Source organism: Diabrotica virgifera, chromosome 1 (genome assembly GCF_917563875.1).
Source record: "Diabrotica virgifera virgifera chromosome 1, PGI_DIABVI_V3a".
NCBI lineage: Eukaryota > Metazoa > Arthropoda > Insecta > Coleoptera > Chrysomelidae > Diabrotica > Diabrotica virgifera.
The window spans coordinates 313,631,665-313,649,547 of NC_065443.1; the positions used below are offsets into that span (position 1 = coordinate 313,631,665).

The 17,883-nt window shown below is 32.3% G+C and overlaps 1 protein-coding gene across 2 annotated transcripts in view; it reads right to left on the minus strand.

Moving 5' to 3' along the window:
• Positions 1 to 778: 778 nt before the first annotated feature.
• Positions 779 to 17,883, minus strand: part of LOC126886299 (transcriptional regulator ATRX homolog) — a 140,286-nt gene continuing 123,181 nt past the window's right edge. For both annotated transcript variants that reach the window (XM_050653173.1, XM_050653181.1), the window contains 2 exons: positions 15,849 to 16,015; positions 779 to 3,420 (listed from right to left, as the gene is read on the minus strand). In XM_050653173.1, coding sequence (XP_050509130.1) covers positions 3,279 to 3,420; positions 15,849 to 16,015 — 309 coding nt within the window. In that variant the 3' untranslated portion in view covers positions 779 to 3,278. The remainder of the gene's footprint in view (positions 3,421 to 15,848; positions 16,016 to 17,883) is intronic.

Consider the following 17,883-nt stretch of genomic DNA (forward strand, 5'->3'; position numbering starts at 1 on the left):
GGGAACTTGCATAAAATTTTAAATTCGAAAAAAATGTTATAAATCACAACAGAACATAATTTAAAACATGTATCAAAGATAAAAAAGTTGTTTTTGTGTTCCGTTTGGCCCCTAAAGACGATTCTAAATTCTAATTAAAGCAACTAGCCCAAAACGCGTAGTGACGTCATCAAACAAAATTGTATATAATTTTAAATTAGACATTATAAACGTCAGTAGAAAATACAGTTATGTGACGTCACAAGTGTTTTTGATCGTTTTAACTATTCATAGAAAACTTGTACTTTTACAAAATGGTTTTATTTTCCATAGTAAACCTTCGTTCCTTTCCTCCAAAAACTGTATCAAACTCCAATCTCAACAAACTGGTATATATTATTACAGTGACATACGATAAATGTCATATAAATATTTTTCCCTTTTTCTGTGATGATGAGCTGGCCAAATACCCAAGTACGTGGAGGCCAATAAACTAAAGAAGGAGAAGAATATACCTAAATATAACCATATAGCTAAACTATGTGACGTCACGGGTCGTTCGAAATATTTGACTATCCCAAAAGATTTTAAATTTGTATTTCTTCTAAGTTATTATGAGTTTTTGAAGCGTGAAATTTTGGAAATCTCATTTTTAAACAAAACTGAAAACATTATTATGTAATAAAAAAAATGTGCAAGTTCCCTATTAGTGGTTTTTTTTTCAAAATAGAATCTAAGTTACTTCCATAAGTTTTTCTACTCCAGCTCTTCGGTTAGTGAGAAAAAGAAATAATTTGCCTAGGCAATAAATATTTAATGTAATTTAGAAACATATATCAAGTAAAAATATATTTACAAACATAAATTGCAGGATGGGTTACCCATAAACGTAAATTCTAATAAAAGGGTCCAGATCAAATCGTACAAAAAACGGAAGTTTACATTAAAAACTATATTATATACAGATAAAATTGATGAATTTTTCTAAAGGTGTATTTCTTCTTATAGATGCCAACAGTTCTTAATCAATTTTGTTTCGACTTCGTTATTTTAATATACAGCGATGAATGCGCTAATAACCGGCAAAATAACGGAAAATACGGAAAACATAATACGTCATGAAATAGAAGGAGATGCGAAGAGGTGGGAAATTATCAATATAAACCTATAAATTTACATTATATTGATAGTTCCCACCTTTAGCCGTATCGGAGTCAAATTTTATAAAATTCTCCTGTGACAGTGGTAGCTGTCAAACTCCTCCGATACGTCTAAAGGTGGGAAACTCTTACTATAACGTAAATTTAACGTTTCCATTGATTATTTCATTCATAGAGATTCTGGCCAATAGAAAGCTACAGAAATAAAAATTACAGCGATAATTATTTTTGATAATTTCCTGTCGTCAACTATTTTACGTGAGATGCTGTAGCATTTTTATGCTACGGACCATTTAAAATTAATTACACTGATTTTCGATTAATTCAATTAAAATTAATAAATAAAATTAACAAGTACTATCCCTCCAGAAATTTCTTTTCGTGCCGCCAGTGATAAAATTAGAAAGTATTTTTATCATCAGAGGGCTTGCGTGCCGCGTTCGATTTCCGATATCGAGCGAAATACCGGCAGTTCTGGTCAGAAACTCATGAAGTGCGTATAGTGTGTGCAGCAAAATTTCTCTTTTTTTAAGCGGCGAAGATCTAGAATCCATCAAATATACGCTATTTAAATGGAATAAAAGCATCATAAATACTATTTATCCAAAAATCCAACGTTTAAATCAACAGTAACCAAAGATATACCAATTTAAGTGTTAAAACCACACCGTAATGGCGATGGCGACCAATTATTAACAACCGTAAGCTGCACACAGATTCTAGGTAAGCCTTCGATTATTATTTCTTATTGAAAACAGCCTAAATTCATAATTTATATCGTAACTTTGGGATCTAGTTCGCGAGGAACAGGAGAATTTCATGTAGTTTTTATGTAAAGCTTCCATTTTAAAATCATTTCTTGTCCATTTACTTATCAGTTTTTTTTGATGATTGAATAAAAAGATACCAATGATTTCGAAGTTTTATCGCGCAGATGCATGTGAACGCGCATGCTTCTTTAAATGCTTGGACTGACAACCACTCAGTTCGTCACAGATTTAGACATAACCTAATGTTTTGTTTGGGAGGAATCAGTAATGTTTTGTTTGGTCTGGTACGGAAAATCTGACCTGTTACGGTTACTCATGGAAACTTTTAAATATTCATTATGTTACTTTGTAGGCTTCGCCGGATCCCATAGTCCATCCATTAGTTTCGTCTCTTTTTATTTCACAACGTATTATGTTTCCATCTTGTTTATTTTTCCAATTATTAGCGCACTTATCACTGTAAATAATGTAGCTTAAAAATCAATACTAGTAAATTAATTAAATTAACTTCTTTAATTTAAGTAAAGTGATATTTTTTACTGACTTCACTAAATACACTCTCATAAGAACAATGGAGACATTAAACCCAAAAATAGGCCAATCTAGGCGAAAAAAGGCTAAGTTTTCTACAGAATATCACGAACTCAATAATTGTAAATCGGGTGAAATAAGTGAAACAATTATTAATAGTTTGTATTATAACACAGTTTAATAAAAAAATTGTGCATTTTAGCCCCACTGGCCCCTAATTACCTTTTTCCTATCATTATATGATATTTAAAACTGTTCAACAGGTTTAAACATTTTGTTTGCGCATCAATACAAACGTAACTTATTAATACCGCTTTCTTGTTGCTTACAAAACTGCTTACAAAAAATGTATAAAATTATTTATTAAAAAATTAAGACTATTACATAGAGCAATAAGTAGTGGTGATGAAATTATTAAAAGTTCAGTTGTATGTACCATATTACTAGGTAAGTCCCGGGCTTAACATATAGATGGCACCACTGAAGCTACTATGATTTCGGACGTGCTAACATTCAAATGTCATCTGTCAAAATTTGGGCTCAATGGAAATAAGTTTACAAGTAACCATGTTTCTAATGAATGACGCAACTTTTGCAATTTTAAAATGTTGTTTTTGCGTGTCTTGAGAGATAAAATATTGCGTTCCGATGGGAAAAATATAGTTTAAGCAAATTAATGGTTTAATAAATGTTTGTTACGGTCATACAGATCATTTACTGTTAACTTTGTTCACATAAAAGATCATAAAGAAGTATAGATCATAATTTCCGGTGGTTTCCATAAGAAACCTTTAGAAAAATCCATCTAATTTATATCACATTTAAATTACTCCACGTGTCAGTCATTCAACTCTATAACATCTTGTGGACGCCTCCTTTGGTTCGAAGAAGTGCTGGGTATGTTTATTGTTTGTTGGTATTGGTTGTTGCCCGCAAAGTAGTTCATTTGATTCATTGGGTTCATAGGGGCGCCGTAGAGACTAAAATAAAAAAACATCGATTAATTATAGTAAAATTACACTTGCGAGCAAAAAAATCGACTCAAAGGTAAAATAAGTTATATTTTTTGACTAGGTACGCTGTTGGGCAAGTGTCCATCCACATATTGGAACCGTGAAAGTTCGGCAAAGCGACAACTATTTCTACGCTCTGCAACTTTATTCGCACTTTTAATGATATTTGCCAATTATATTAGTCTTGGTTACTGGATAATTGTCAAGGCCATATTCCAAAAAAATAATAAGAAGAAAAAATAAGATTCAGGTTATAATAATAATAATAATAATAATAAAGACTTTTTATTCATTTGGTATGTAAAACAAATAAGCATATAGTTACAGCACATTGAAGAATATAGAACAAAAGCAAAAAAGTTAAACCCTATTGGGATAACATCTGGCGAAGTCTAGCTAAAGCTACTCCTACTTAACCAAATGTTAATCCCCGACGCTTCTAATTAATCTAAAAATAAACCTAGACTAACTAATTAAAAAGGAACCTAACTTACAAAAAAAGGTGGGGAAAAAAACTAAATATTAACCAAGTACTCAAAAAAAATATTTTTTTTTCAAACTCATCATTGGGAAAAAAATTCTTTCAAAACAGCCCAACCAAAAATATGTCCATGAAGCTCAATGCACAACACAATTGTTAAGCAATGTTATTGTTTATCAAAAAGATATAAACGAAATTTATACTTGAATTGATTAATTGAATATAGTTTAATATTATGAGGAATTGAATTATACAGCTTTACTGCGTTGTAGGTAAAACTCCTTTGGAACCAGGCTGATCTGTGTTGTGGCATTGTGAAAGTGTCTTTCAATCTCACGTCTCGCATATGGATTTCCTTTCTTCGGACGAGCTTTTGTTTAAGGATAGTGGAGGTGTTTGGCATCAGAAGTAACTTGTGAATAAAGTTACCCAGATGATATGTGCTTCTATTTTTCATATTAAGCCAACCGCATTCTTTTATTTTATGTGAAATGTGGTCATATTTTCTAATCCCGTAAATCAGTCTACAACAGGAGTTTTGCATTTTCTGTATCCTATTCTTCTCCGCCTCCAGTAGACATGGCATAAAAATAAAATCACCATAAGAGTAATGAGACAGGACAAGGCTCTCACAAAGAAGCTTTTTGTCTTTACTTAAAATGTGACGATTCATAAAAATGAGTTTCAATGATGAAAAAGCTTTTTTGTTAATGTTTTTGACATGTTCCTGAAATCTTAGATTTTCGTCAAATATAATTCCAAGGTTTCTAGCTGAGGCTGTGAATGGTAAACTAACATGATCGATTTTTATGCTTGAATTGTTTTTTACAAGTTGACGTTGGACTTCATTTGCGATACATAATAGTTTTGATTTGGTGGAATTAAGTTTTAAGTTGTGTTCGTCAGAGAGTTCTTTTATTATTTCAAGATCAGAATTAATTTTATCCAAAGCATTAAATAAATCTTCTTTATCGAAACTAAGGTACAATTGAGTGTCGTCAGCGTAAGCAACTATGCTGCAGTATTCGCGGGGTGCAAGTACTTGGAAGGGAAACGAGAAACGATCGTGCGCGAGTCGCGGAGAAATATTGAAACTATCTTAAATAATTCATATTGTCAATTGAAATTGTCAAATTGACGTATATTTCATACCGTCTGTCATTGAAGCAAAAGAATTATATATTGCTCCACAATATTGATATGATATGCAATTATTATATCAAGGTAAATTTAATTAATTGTATTTTAAGTGCAGTACTGCATTTTAATAACTAATTTTATTTACTACATACAATTGTTCACGTTTTCATAACATAACCTGAATCTTATTTTTTCTTCTTACTATTTTTTTGGACTATGGCCTTGACAATTATCCAATAACCAGGACTAATATAATTGGCCAATATAATTAAAATGCGAATAAAAGTACAGAGCGTAGAAATAGGGGTCGCTTTGCCGAACTTGCACGGTCCCAATTGTACAGAGTTAATAATATCAGTAGTGTAAATTAAAAACAATAATGGAGAAAGAATTGACCCTTGGGGTACACCTGAAAGAATATTTATTGGGGTAGATTGTTTGTTATCTACAGATATTTTTTGTGTTTTATTTAATAAAAAAGATTGTATTAGGTTTACAGACTCTGCCTCAAACCCATAGTATCGCAATTTTGAACATAACAACTCATGGTCTACGGTATCGAACGCTTTGGAGAAATCTAAAAGAACGAGCAGACTTATTTGACCTTTATCAGATGCTCTTAGGATCTCATCCATAACCGTTACCAAAGCAGTAGCTGTGCTATAGTTTTTCCGGAATCCACATTGTTTATCAGACAGTATTTTATTGTTTGTAAAGTAAAGATATATTTGATCATATAGAATCCTTTCCAATACCTTGGAAAGGGCTGGAAGTATACTTATAATTCGTAAATCAGAGAAAGTCTGAGGATTGTTGTTTTTGGCTAATGGTTTACCAATAGCCATTTTCCATAAATAGGGAAAATATGTTTTTTCTATACAAGAGTTTACTATATGGAGAATATAAATATCTATGAAGGGGCTACAAAGTTGAAGCATTTTCGCTGATATGTTATCTACTCCGCAAGAGTTTGTTGTTTTAATGGAATGCAATGCCAAGTTGATGCTATTCAGTGAGGAAAAAGCGAAATTTAGATTATTATTAAATTTGTTACTATTGTAAAATTGTACTTTATTTTTACCCTTATTAGAAACATTGGACAAATATTGTTCAAAATACTTATTAATAGCTTCGGGGTCAGCTAATTTAGGAGGAAGATCGTAGTTTTTATTAGTTCGAACATTTAAATTTTTTATTGCATTCCAAGTTTTATTTGAATTTTTTTCATAACATATATTTTCTAAGTAGGTCTCTTTGGCAGTTCTAGTTAAGTTTACAACTCTATTTCTTAGTAGTTTATAATTATCTCTATCTTCCTGATCCTTACTTTTTTTAAATTTTTGCAACGCCTTTGATCTCTGCTTCTGCAAAAGTCTAATATCATCCGTCAACCAAGGTGCTTTATTTTTTGTTACTCGACATCTTTTATAAGGGGCATGAACACCAAAAAGTTCAATTAATAGTGTGTTAAAGTATTCGATCTTTTTGTCAATATTTGATATTCTAAAAATGTTATTCCAGTTAAGTTCGATTAAATCATTATAAAATTGTTGATAATTAAGATTTTTGAAGCAGCGATATTCTATAAATTTAGGTGGTGGTTTATGTGATTTAAGATTAAGCGTTAGATACACAAGATTGTGATCAGAAATATTATCTGTAGGAAGAGTACCTTGGTTAACAACAACGTCCTGACAATTTACAAAAACAGGATCAATAAGTGTGCTCGTTGTCCTTGTTATGCGGGTGGGTTCATTAAGAATTTGCAGTAGACCATAAGACTCAAAACAGTTTAAAATAGGAGAGTTTAAATTGAAAAAATTTATGTTTAAATCTCCCAGAATAACGATTTGATCAAAGATAGGACAAATATATGAAAAAATATTATCAAAATCAGATATAAAAGAGTTAGAATTTGAGTTAGGCGGTCTATAGAACGCACCAACCACAATTTGTTTCATATTAAGTGAAATTTGAAGAAACAAGTACTCCAAAATTGGATTTATTTGAAAGCTGAAATTTATAACTTGCGTTTGTAATGTATTTCTTATGTAAGCACCTACACCACCCCCTCTAGTTTGCCTATCCGCTCTAAAAAAATTATAACCATCAATTTTTACAGTGTTACTATCGATGTTAGAAGAAAGCCAAGTTTCTGTTATTAGTACTACATCATAATCTTGACTACGAATTAAATTTGAAAGCTGATTGAAGCTTGGGAGTAATGACCTAATATTAATATGTGCAAATTTCATAATATAATTTTACTAATCAACTCAAGAATAACAAAAAGGAGAAATCATGATAAGCTAATGTTCTGTTCTGTTTTGTACATCTTGCTGCACGGAGAAACGTTAAGTAGGTAAAACTTTATTGTTGCAAGGTGTAAGAAACTCGATAAACATAAACTACAATCAACACTGCTGCGCAATTCAGCCACACAAAATACACAATTCGGATGGGCTTAGCTCCAAAAGAATTAAGAAGAACTAAAGAGTACTTGGTTTTAAGTGTGTTTACGTCTTAAAAGAATAAAAAAACTGCAATATAAAAAAGAAATATAAAACAACAGATCGATCGCACTGTCCCTTATAGCACAATTAGCGGTGTTCCAAAATAGTATATAATAATAAATAAACCCAACATAAGTAATACAGACCAATATAAATATACTAAAAACAGGCAATTATGTTACGAATTATTTTGCAGATCGAACAAATGAGTTTTAATAATGTAGTGATGCAAAAAAATGTTATTTATAAATATTCACGTACAGACCTTGATGGTATTATAATCCAAACTTATACTTTATGGCACATCACTCGCGTACACCAATTTACGCACACAAATATTTAGCCACCATTGTTGTTTATATTGTTTTAGTTGCGATAAACATCAAGTTCTGGAAATTTGCGAATTAGTTTTTTCGATCCGACAGAATCTGAAATATATACCAGTCCATTATACGACCATGCCGAATTTTTAAATAATTCCCTAGCACTTTTATAGATTTCTAAATTTTCTTTTGTGAGTAGCTCCGTAATTAACATTTTGGAACCTTTCAGGCGCCTTTTGTTTTGAAATACCATGTCTTTAGTGTGTCGTGACACAAACTGAACACATATTGGATCGTGTTTGTCCACCTGGGCGGTTTTTTTTGAGAATCGATAGCAGTAATTTAAATCAGATTTAGATAAATTTATATTTATATTTTTAAATACATTTAAAACTGTAGAATAAATATCTTTGGACTTATCTTTAGGCACTCCGTGAAGAACAAGGGAATTCAGGTTTTGTTTTCTTTCAGCTTCTGCCATGTAGTCTACAGTGGATGACAGTTTACTCTTGACCTCATTTAATTCTTTTACCAGGTTGTCCAAGGATGATTTCATGCTATCTTGGAATGCATTTAAGCGGGCTAAGAAATTATCGCTATTTTCTTGATCGGAGGTTTGTAAATTCTGAGGATCACTTTTGAATTGTACAAATTCTTGTCGTAATAGTTCAAGTCCGCCATTTAATTCTGATGACAGATTGTCAACACGAGCACTGAGATCTTTCATCGTCAAATTCTTGTTTGCCATACTCTTTACCAGTTTAACTGCAGTTACTCTTGCACTAGACACCAACTATAGCACTTAATATTACCACTTTTTTGATTAAAACGGGCTTTAACTTTGAAAAATAGTAGTTTTTTGAAACACCGAACAGAATGATGCCTACTCAGTATACAGCGCCATCTTCTTCTCTATGTTATGTTATTAAAACATAAACAATTGTATGCAGTAAATAAAATTAGTTATTAAAATGCAGTACTGCAAGCAAAACACAATTAATTAAATTTACCTTTATATAATAATTGCATATCATATCAATATTGTGGAGCAACATTAGATCTGAAATGTACGTCAATTCCCCCTTCGCGACCACTATTATTGAACACAAGCTCTGTTTTTCCTTATAAAGATATACCAGCCCAAACCATACACGAACCACCTACATAGCCTACTATTTATTTATTTATTGATTGCATGTAGTGAATAACCTATAATAATAAAAAAATAGCCTACTGTTTTGACACTGCAGCACTTGGCAAATAGTTCTCCGGGTCTTCGATAGACGCGTCGTCTTCTGTCATTGCTTTAACAGCACATTCGATTCTCATCAGAGAATAAAACTCTGCTCCACTGGCGAAGGTCCCAATTGACGTGTTCTCAGGAAAACTGAAGTCGAGTTCTGACGTGCGTTCAATGTAGGCCCTATGCTAGCTTGTCTGGGAGTCAAAGAAGCAGCCTTAAGTCTTCTCATAACTATCCACTGAGCTACGGTGACACCTCGAACATTCCTCAAGGATTGTTGAAGCTCAATTTTTGTCACGTGCCGATTTCGCAAGTCATTCAGGACAATGGATCGATCATCCCTCTCTGCCATTACAAGTCGCCGACCCGAACCTGGTCGTCAACTGTACCTTCTGGTATCGAGGGTAAGCCCTTGAGACTGCAGACTGCGTCATAAGGAGGCGACGGGCGACAGTCCTCTGACTATATCCTTCTCTGGGAGAACCCGATAGTCAAGGACCTTAAGACGGGAGTTAGAGATGGGTAACCATAAGCAAAAAACAGGAACGAATGGAGAACAATTGTAGAAGATGTTAACTCACTCAACCAATTGTAAAACCAAAATGTTAATACGGACTGATTCCCCGTGACAAACGAATCGGAAGAGAAAGTGATTGCCGTCCAAAGAGGACGGCAATCACTCCGCTAGGAGAGTAGATGCCATAATGATTTTATTCTGGGAATCAGGACAATTTGCTTGTCTTAACGGGGGTACACCTTTTGAAAAATACGGATAGATACTAAATCTGATTGAAAATCACTAAATTCTTTTCCAAATGGGGACGTTTCCCTCTTGACGAAATTTGCTATCGCTTTAAACTTTTGTGTATCCAATGTTCGGAATTTTGAAGAAAAATATAAATCAAATAAGGTTATATTTTATTAAATTGTATCAAACAAAACAATCTCAATTCCGTATTATAATTAATCTTAAGTAATTAAAAACAAACAAAACATTGAAGATACAGTCAATCCATCAGTTATTCATTTTATGAGTACGCCTTCTACCAACATAATTTTCATCGCTTCGATTATAGACAGATTTTAAGTTTTCACATTTATACAGATCTAACGGAACATACAGGCTATTAAATCTACAGTATTCTACAGATCTTTGGATTATCTCGCTCCCTTCTAATGTCATTTGTTCAACTTGGTATCTCTAGAATAATGAATTAGTAGCGTGAAAATAAGAAATATTAGGCAATTGTCACATACATGAGACATATGCACACATTATACAACCAATCTTCCAACTTTATCATTAAAGGAGATGGAGGTCCAATTCTGGATCAAATAAAAACAAAAACTGCCTCTTCCTTTCCTTTATCATTAATATTCATAATACCGTTGTTAACTTTTAAATTGGATATAGGAGTACACTCAATACATGACAACACTGCTGCCCCGTTTCTCATACCCGAGTTGCGCCAATTTATTCATAGACCAGTAAGGATCTGTGAAAAAACGTCTATTTTTGGATGTGAAAAGTGGCATTCGGATGTTTGCAGATAAAGTTAGGTGACACCTTCAGTAATAATAATTGACTTATGCTCCTTTTCAAAAATGCCCGGAACATAAATAAAAAAATTAAAATATTTAAAAATTTCGAAAAACGTCGATTTTTTTTCTGCTTTCTTTGCTTATAACTTTAAAACGATTCGTTTTGGAACAAAGTCGTAGAGAAATAAAATAAAGATAATTGAATTTTGTGTGATATAGGACTGGTCAAAAATGTCTTAACGTATTACCTTTTCTGCAATATAGCAATAAATACAAAATAAGGGGGCAAAATACGCCTGTTGTTATTCAATGTTTTTAACCACTTTAGTGGCACTTAGAACCTTAGTAATTCGCTTAGGAAATTATTTGTAACATACTTAAACCGTGTACCAAATTTCATTAAAATCGACCTAATAGATTTTGCATAATAAATTTGCAATCTAAATGTTTTTAAAAAAGTTCAATTTTTTTAAAATCTTTCTTAACAGAAAGTAGACCATTTAGAAGTTGTCGTAATTTTTTTACGTATAAAGAGGTGCTCTACCTATCTAATACACTTTACAGAATTAAAATCGGATTATTTAAGGGGCATCAGCAATGTTTTAAACTTATAAACAATTTTTATGTCAGCAGAATTGCTATTTTATTTTTTAATCAAAAGTTATTCGCATTCAAAAATTGCAATTTTTCGAATTTTTGAAAGTGCCACTGCGTTTATCTCGAAAACTGTGCATCATACGAAAAAACTTGTAAGAACATATTTTGCTTAGAATTACCCAAGAAAAACAAAAACATGTTTTATTTTGCGAAAAATCGATGTTATGTAGTTCCTCAAGTTCTTTGTTTATAACAATCTTATCGACATCCGGATCAACTGTTACCCAAAAAAATCGTGTTGTCCGGGTAAAAAAATACATAAAAATCTTGGGTAAGTCCATCTAAATAAAGGAGCCCGTAGCACCCCCTCCTGGCCACAGGACTAATTTGTTTATAAGCCAAAAAAATGTTTATAACTTTAAAACATTGCTGAGGATGCTTAAACAATCCGATTTCAATTCTGTAAAGTGCATTAGATAGGTGGAGTGCTTCTTTATATGTAAAAAAATTGACAAATCTTTGTATGTTCTAGTTTTTGTTGTGCAAGATTTTAAAAAATTTTAATTTTTTAAAAAAAGTTTAGATTGCAAAATTATTATTCAAAATCTAGTAAGTCAATTTTAATGAAATTTGGTGTACGGTTTTAGCACATTAGAAAAATTTTCTAAGCGAACTAGGAAGGTTCCAAGTGTAACCTAAGTGATGGAAAATCATTGAATAAGGACTGGCTTGTTTTGCCCCCTTATTTTATATTTATTGCTATTTTGCAGCAAGGGTGATAAATTAAGACATCTTTAACCAATCGCATCTGATAGAAAATTTAATTTTCTTTGTTTTATTCCTATACGACTTTGTTCCAAAATGAATCGTTTTAAGTTATAAGCAAAAAAAGTAGAAAAAAAAAAGAAATTTTTTGAAATTTTTCAATATTTTATTTTTTTATTAATGTTCCGGGCATATTTGAGTAGGAGCATAAATCAATTATTATTAACGAAGTTATCACCTAACTTTATCCGCAAAAATCTGAATGCCACCTCTTACATCCACCTAAAAACAGATCCTTACTGGTCTATCAGTCATTCGTCGATTTTACAGTGGCAACGTAACTCATCATAAGCAATGTTGCCGATTTTAGCGCATCCTTCAGTCACCTATCTCTAATCGAAAACTAAACGTATGGTATCAACATAACAATAACCCGTGACGACACAATGTGTGCTAATTTGAAGCCCAAACGATTCAAAAGAATAAACCATAGTAACTCTGAGGTTCACAATATCAATCAAATCCAGGACTATGTAAGTGAAATTTCAAAATGTATATATCCGCGCTGGGAGCCATCAAGTGTTATCATGTTTTAGCATGAACCGTCACCCATAGGTATTGCCGGTGTAGGGAACAACATTGTCTTGAAGAATATCCGTAATGTAAGGATCCGCTGTCAAATCCCCTCCGCGACCACCGCCGGTCACGAACACAAGCTCTGTATTTTCTCTATATAAAGTACCCCAAATAGGCCAGGGTAATAAGACAAAAATATACCCGGTTCGTGACACTTCAACAGCCAGGGTACTGAAGCGTTTTTTCGACAGGTAATACCTATAAGAACAAATTGTAACTATTTCCTGCGTAGGATCTGGCGGCCATTTTTATTTATAAACAATTTAGTGCCAAAAAACGGCCCTTTTCCATTTTTTTTTTCAAATTAATGGAAAACAGAAAGACTTATGGTTTTCTTAGTACAGACATCTTCAAGAGAGTGGAAAAAGCTTTAAAATTGCGTATTACAAAGTTTAATACACACATTTATTGTTAATATAATCGCGAAAAAAGGTCGAAATTTCAAAAAAATTAATTTCGCAATATTGTAAAAATAAGTACAGAGCTTTGAAATTTTTGTCAAATGAAGGTTCTTTGGTGCTTAATATCTGAGAAAAAATCCAAAGCGATTCACTCAATTGTTTAAATTTTATTCAAATTGTTTATCCCAGAGAGTTTTTTTTTGCAATAACGTAGGTCAGAAAAAAATAATGTTAGAACCATTCTACAGGTGTCAAATGAAAGAGCATGAACTAAACTTTCAAATTTTTTTAAAAAAGTGAATAAAAATGCATTTATTAGTAATAAATAATTACGCAAAAGTATCGTCAATTTTTCTTTTTTTGAATCCTTTAAACTTTTTGAATAACTTTTTCAAAAAAAATCTATTTTTTACCGTTTTTTAGGTGCATAACTACCAAGTAATGTTATTTATATGATAATTGATGAAAAATTGTAATAAATATATATAATTTGTTATAAAAAAAAAATAAAAAGTTTATATGGAAGAATTGAACATACTTTTGGGATTTTATTTATTACTAATAAATGCATTTTTTATTAACTTTTTTTAAACCAATTTGAAAGTTTAGTTCACGCTCTTTTATTTGACACCTGTAGAATGGTTCTAACATTATTTTTTTCTGTCTTATCTTATTGCAAAAAAGCTCTCTGGGATAAACAATTTGAATAAAATTTAAACAATTGAATGAATCGCTTTGAAATTTTTGTCACATATTAAGCACCAAAGAACCCCCATTTGACAAAAATTTCAAAGCTCTGTACTTATTTTTACAATAGTTATTGCGAAATTATTTTTTTTTAATTTCGACCTTTTTTAGCAATTGAATCGCTTATTTGAGAAACAAGATAAGTCCGAAAATGCAAATTTTCAGGAAGCTTAAAAAACTGTTTATTTCCCTTACTACAAAAACCATGACCTTTGTTGCTTGCAGTATTTCCCTAATTTATTACTTCTAAAAGTATTATACAATTTTTTTGTAAATATTTCAACTCAAAGTTGTTAAAATGTATTATTTATAAAATGGACTTATATTGTTTCTCAAATTTACGATATATTTTTATGTGTGTATAATATCGTATATATGACCAATACTTATCTTGTTTCTAAATAAAACGATGAGTTAAGGTGGTTGGATTGAATTTATATCGAAATGTCAAAAATGTCAAATTGTGACTTATCTTCTCAAATAAGTGATTCAATTATATTAACAATAAATGAGTGTTTGTACAAAGAGTGTTTTATTCTCTCGAAGATGTTTGTACAAAGAAAACCATAAGTCTTACTGTTTTTCCATTAATTTGCAAAAAAAGGAAAAAGACCGTTTTTTGACACTAAATTGTTTATAAATAAAAATGGCCGTCAGATCCTACGCAGCAAATAGTTACAATTTGTTCTTACAGGTATCACCTGTCGAAAAAACGCTTCAGTAGCCTGGCTGTTGAAGTGTCATGGAAAAAACCTTATTATCCTGGACTAAAAATATACACGAACGATATAAGAATATACACGAACCACCTCCATTGAGACTGCAGACTGCGTCATAAGGAGAGGACGGGCGACAGTCCTCTGACTATAACCTGTAATGATATGATGCCACAGCTGGCGATGGGCCGGTCGGCCGTATATGATCGAAGGAGTATCCGTGTTGGCGCATTCCCTCTACATACTTCACTAGACGAAACCGAAGGAGAAGTGGTAGCGAGAGCGTCTTTAAGACGAGGAGGAGAATCATAGGATAATAGCATCAGTTGTTCCTAACGTGTTGAATTAGTAATAGCTCTATGGCAGAGGTGCACCGGGTTGAGGTGGTGCTTTGCCTAGATAGGCGCCGCAGTCCTGACGTGGCGTTCCACCTGAACGGTTACCGCAGTAAGTGGTAGTAACGATGGACGAGTGACTGTGTGTCGCTGTTTAATGTTATCGCATTGAAGTGAAATACGATGGCTCCGAGTCTAAATGTGTAGATGGGTTGATTGCGTGTAGCGAGAGTGCTATTGTATATATTCTGTTGTGTATTGTATCGTTTTAATATTTCTATTATGTTCGGATGACAGTAATAATTATAATGTTATTTTCCCTTTGCAGAAGATAGAATTATATTTGATTTTGTTTATTTTGAACTATATATAAATATCTTAAATATATTTACTTTGTTTTTAACCTGTGTTTTACTGAGTCTGTCGTCCTGAAAGAGCTACCCGTTACAAACCCTCTCGTAATTATACAATTACCTGGGCCGCCGTCACTGGTGCAGTATCCATTTGTAAAATATGTATTCACTTACTCCACTTCGAAGTGCACATACAGATCAACGTTTGAAAAGTGATTAAGACGACCACTGGCAAACTCACAGAGGTATACATTGCGTAGAACATTCCCGCTACAATGTTTGCTGCATTCTCTAACCCACACACAAGTAGACAAAAGAACACGTTGCCAATTTGTACAAAACAATTATTTTTTGGAACATTATTTGTTTTAAATCAGAGAACACAACATGAAATTACTAAGCAAAATTACTACTTCATTGAATGAGTCATTTTTTTGCTCGCAAGTGTAGATGTAAAAAATTGCGAATTAGTATTTGCAAATGAGTACATCCGAATCTTCAAAAAAAGACCAACGTGTGTTATTAAAGTGAACTATTGCAAAAAACCTAACCTAATCTAACCTCAAAAATATGACGAAGTATGTATGTGGTATATTAACTTACCTTTGAAGTTGTTGCGGGTTAAGCTTCATGTTTCCTAATACTGCTTGTTGTTGCTTCTGGAAAAGATACTGCTGTTGATACAGCTTCATCATTTGTTGTTGGTACATAGATTCTTTCAATCTAGCTTGTTGCATCAAGTTGATTTCTTGAACAACACGCTGGTACATCTGGAAATCAAACAAACTTTTTAATAGATATTTCAAAAAAACTTTGGTCCTTTTTTTTTTTCAAAAAAGTCGTTAAATAATCTTAAAAGATGCTCCGAGACACTCTTTATTATGAAACATTTATACGAAGGCGGTTCGATAATTCGTGACTTTTTGAATTTCCCGCCTCAAATGGCAACACTGCTCCTGCCAACTCATTTAGTTTGTGTTTGGCAGCCGTTGAAAGCAGACTACCGAGTTTTGAGAAGAAAATGGAAAATGGGTTTATTGTGCTCATTAAGCACATTATTTTTGGAGGAAAAAAACCATCACTCAAACACAGTGGTATAATGGATTTCGATGTGGACGTCCATGGTGTTATGTAACAGAGACCTAAAATTGGCATTGAGGATTCGCCTACCTCGCTGCTACGTGTTCTCGGTCTTACTTTATTTATGGTGTCGAGTCCTGGACTGTGAATAAAATCGACCTAAAGCGCCTTTAGGCTTTCGAATTGTGGCGCTATAGAAGAATTTTAAAAGTTTCCTGGGTGGAGAAGATTCGAAACTCCACAATACTAGAACTATCAGCAGACTACTGAGATTAAAAAAAGCATCAAGCAGAGAAATCTGGAGTATTTCGGACATGTAATGAGAGGTCTCAAATATAGATTGCTGCAAAATATTAAGCAAGGAAACATAGCAGGTAAACGCAGTCCAGGACGAAGAAGAACCTCATGGTTAAAGAACTTGCGAGATTCGTATGGTGTTGATACAAGCATGCTATTTATGGTGGCAGTGAATAAAATTAAGATAGCTATGATGGTAACCAACGTTCTGAAAGGATATGGTACAAGAAGAAGATGTGGACGTACAAGCACATCGGAGATTGAAAGTGAGAGAGAAGCCATAGGAATCTCACATGGCTCAGTGGTTTCAATTTTGAATGATCACGTGGGCATGAGACAGCTTTCTGCAAGATTGGTGCCAAGTTAGTCCAGAGAAATAAGATTTTTCTCGTGACACATCCCCCTCCAGGCCGAAACCAAATTTTTTGAGTAGTATGGACATCTATATTATTAACCTATATGTTTCCTGCAGCCGATTTTGATGATATACATAGTTATAAACAAATGAAGATCAAAAAATGCTAAATTTTCGCTTTTTTCGTCTATTACCAAAAAGTTAAGTACTTTAAACAAATTTGAGAGTAAGAAACTCATAAATCGTATAAAAAACTTCAATATGGCGTTCGCTGAATATGTTTATCCTTATTGGTTGCTTAGAAAATTGCAAAATAAATCATAAATTTTGAGTTTTTAAAAATATTCATAACTTATGTAAAAATTAACTTAGAACCTTCTTATTACACGGAATGCTGATACTTCTTGTACTTAAATTATATTTTAAATTTCAAAGGAATTGGTCAAATAGTTTCAAAGTTATTTAATTTGTTTATCCCAAATTCATTTTCTTTGCAACCCTACAAGTCAGAAAATTATGAGGCTACAATCATACTTCGGACAGTTTATGAAAGAAGAACATTTATACTATTACCATTATTAAAAATAAATGACAAAAAATAATTTTAAACAGTGTAAAATTATTTTGAAAAAACATGTCGATTTTTTGCTTACTTATAAACAATTAGAATAACTTTTTAACCGTTACCTGTAGAAAAATTATTTTTTCATATTTAGAAAGACTGAATTTTTATACACATTTAGAAAGAAAAACAACTGTCCTAGGACAATTAGGGACAAAGTTAGCCCCCCCATTTATTTAATTCACCTGTTTTTGCAAAATAATTTTGCAATATTTATAATTATTTTTTGTAATTTTTTTTAATTAAATTAATACTGTAAATTTCCTTCTTCCATAAACTATCCA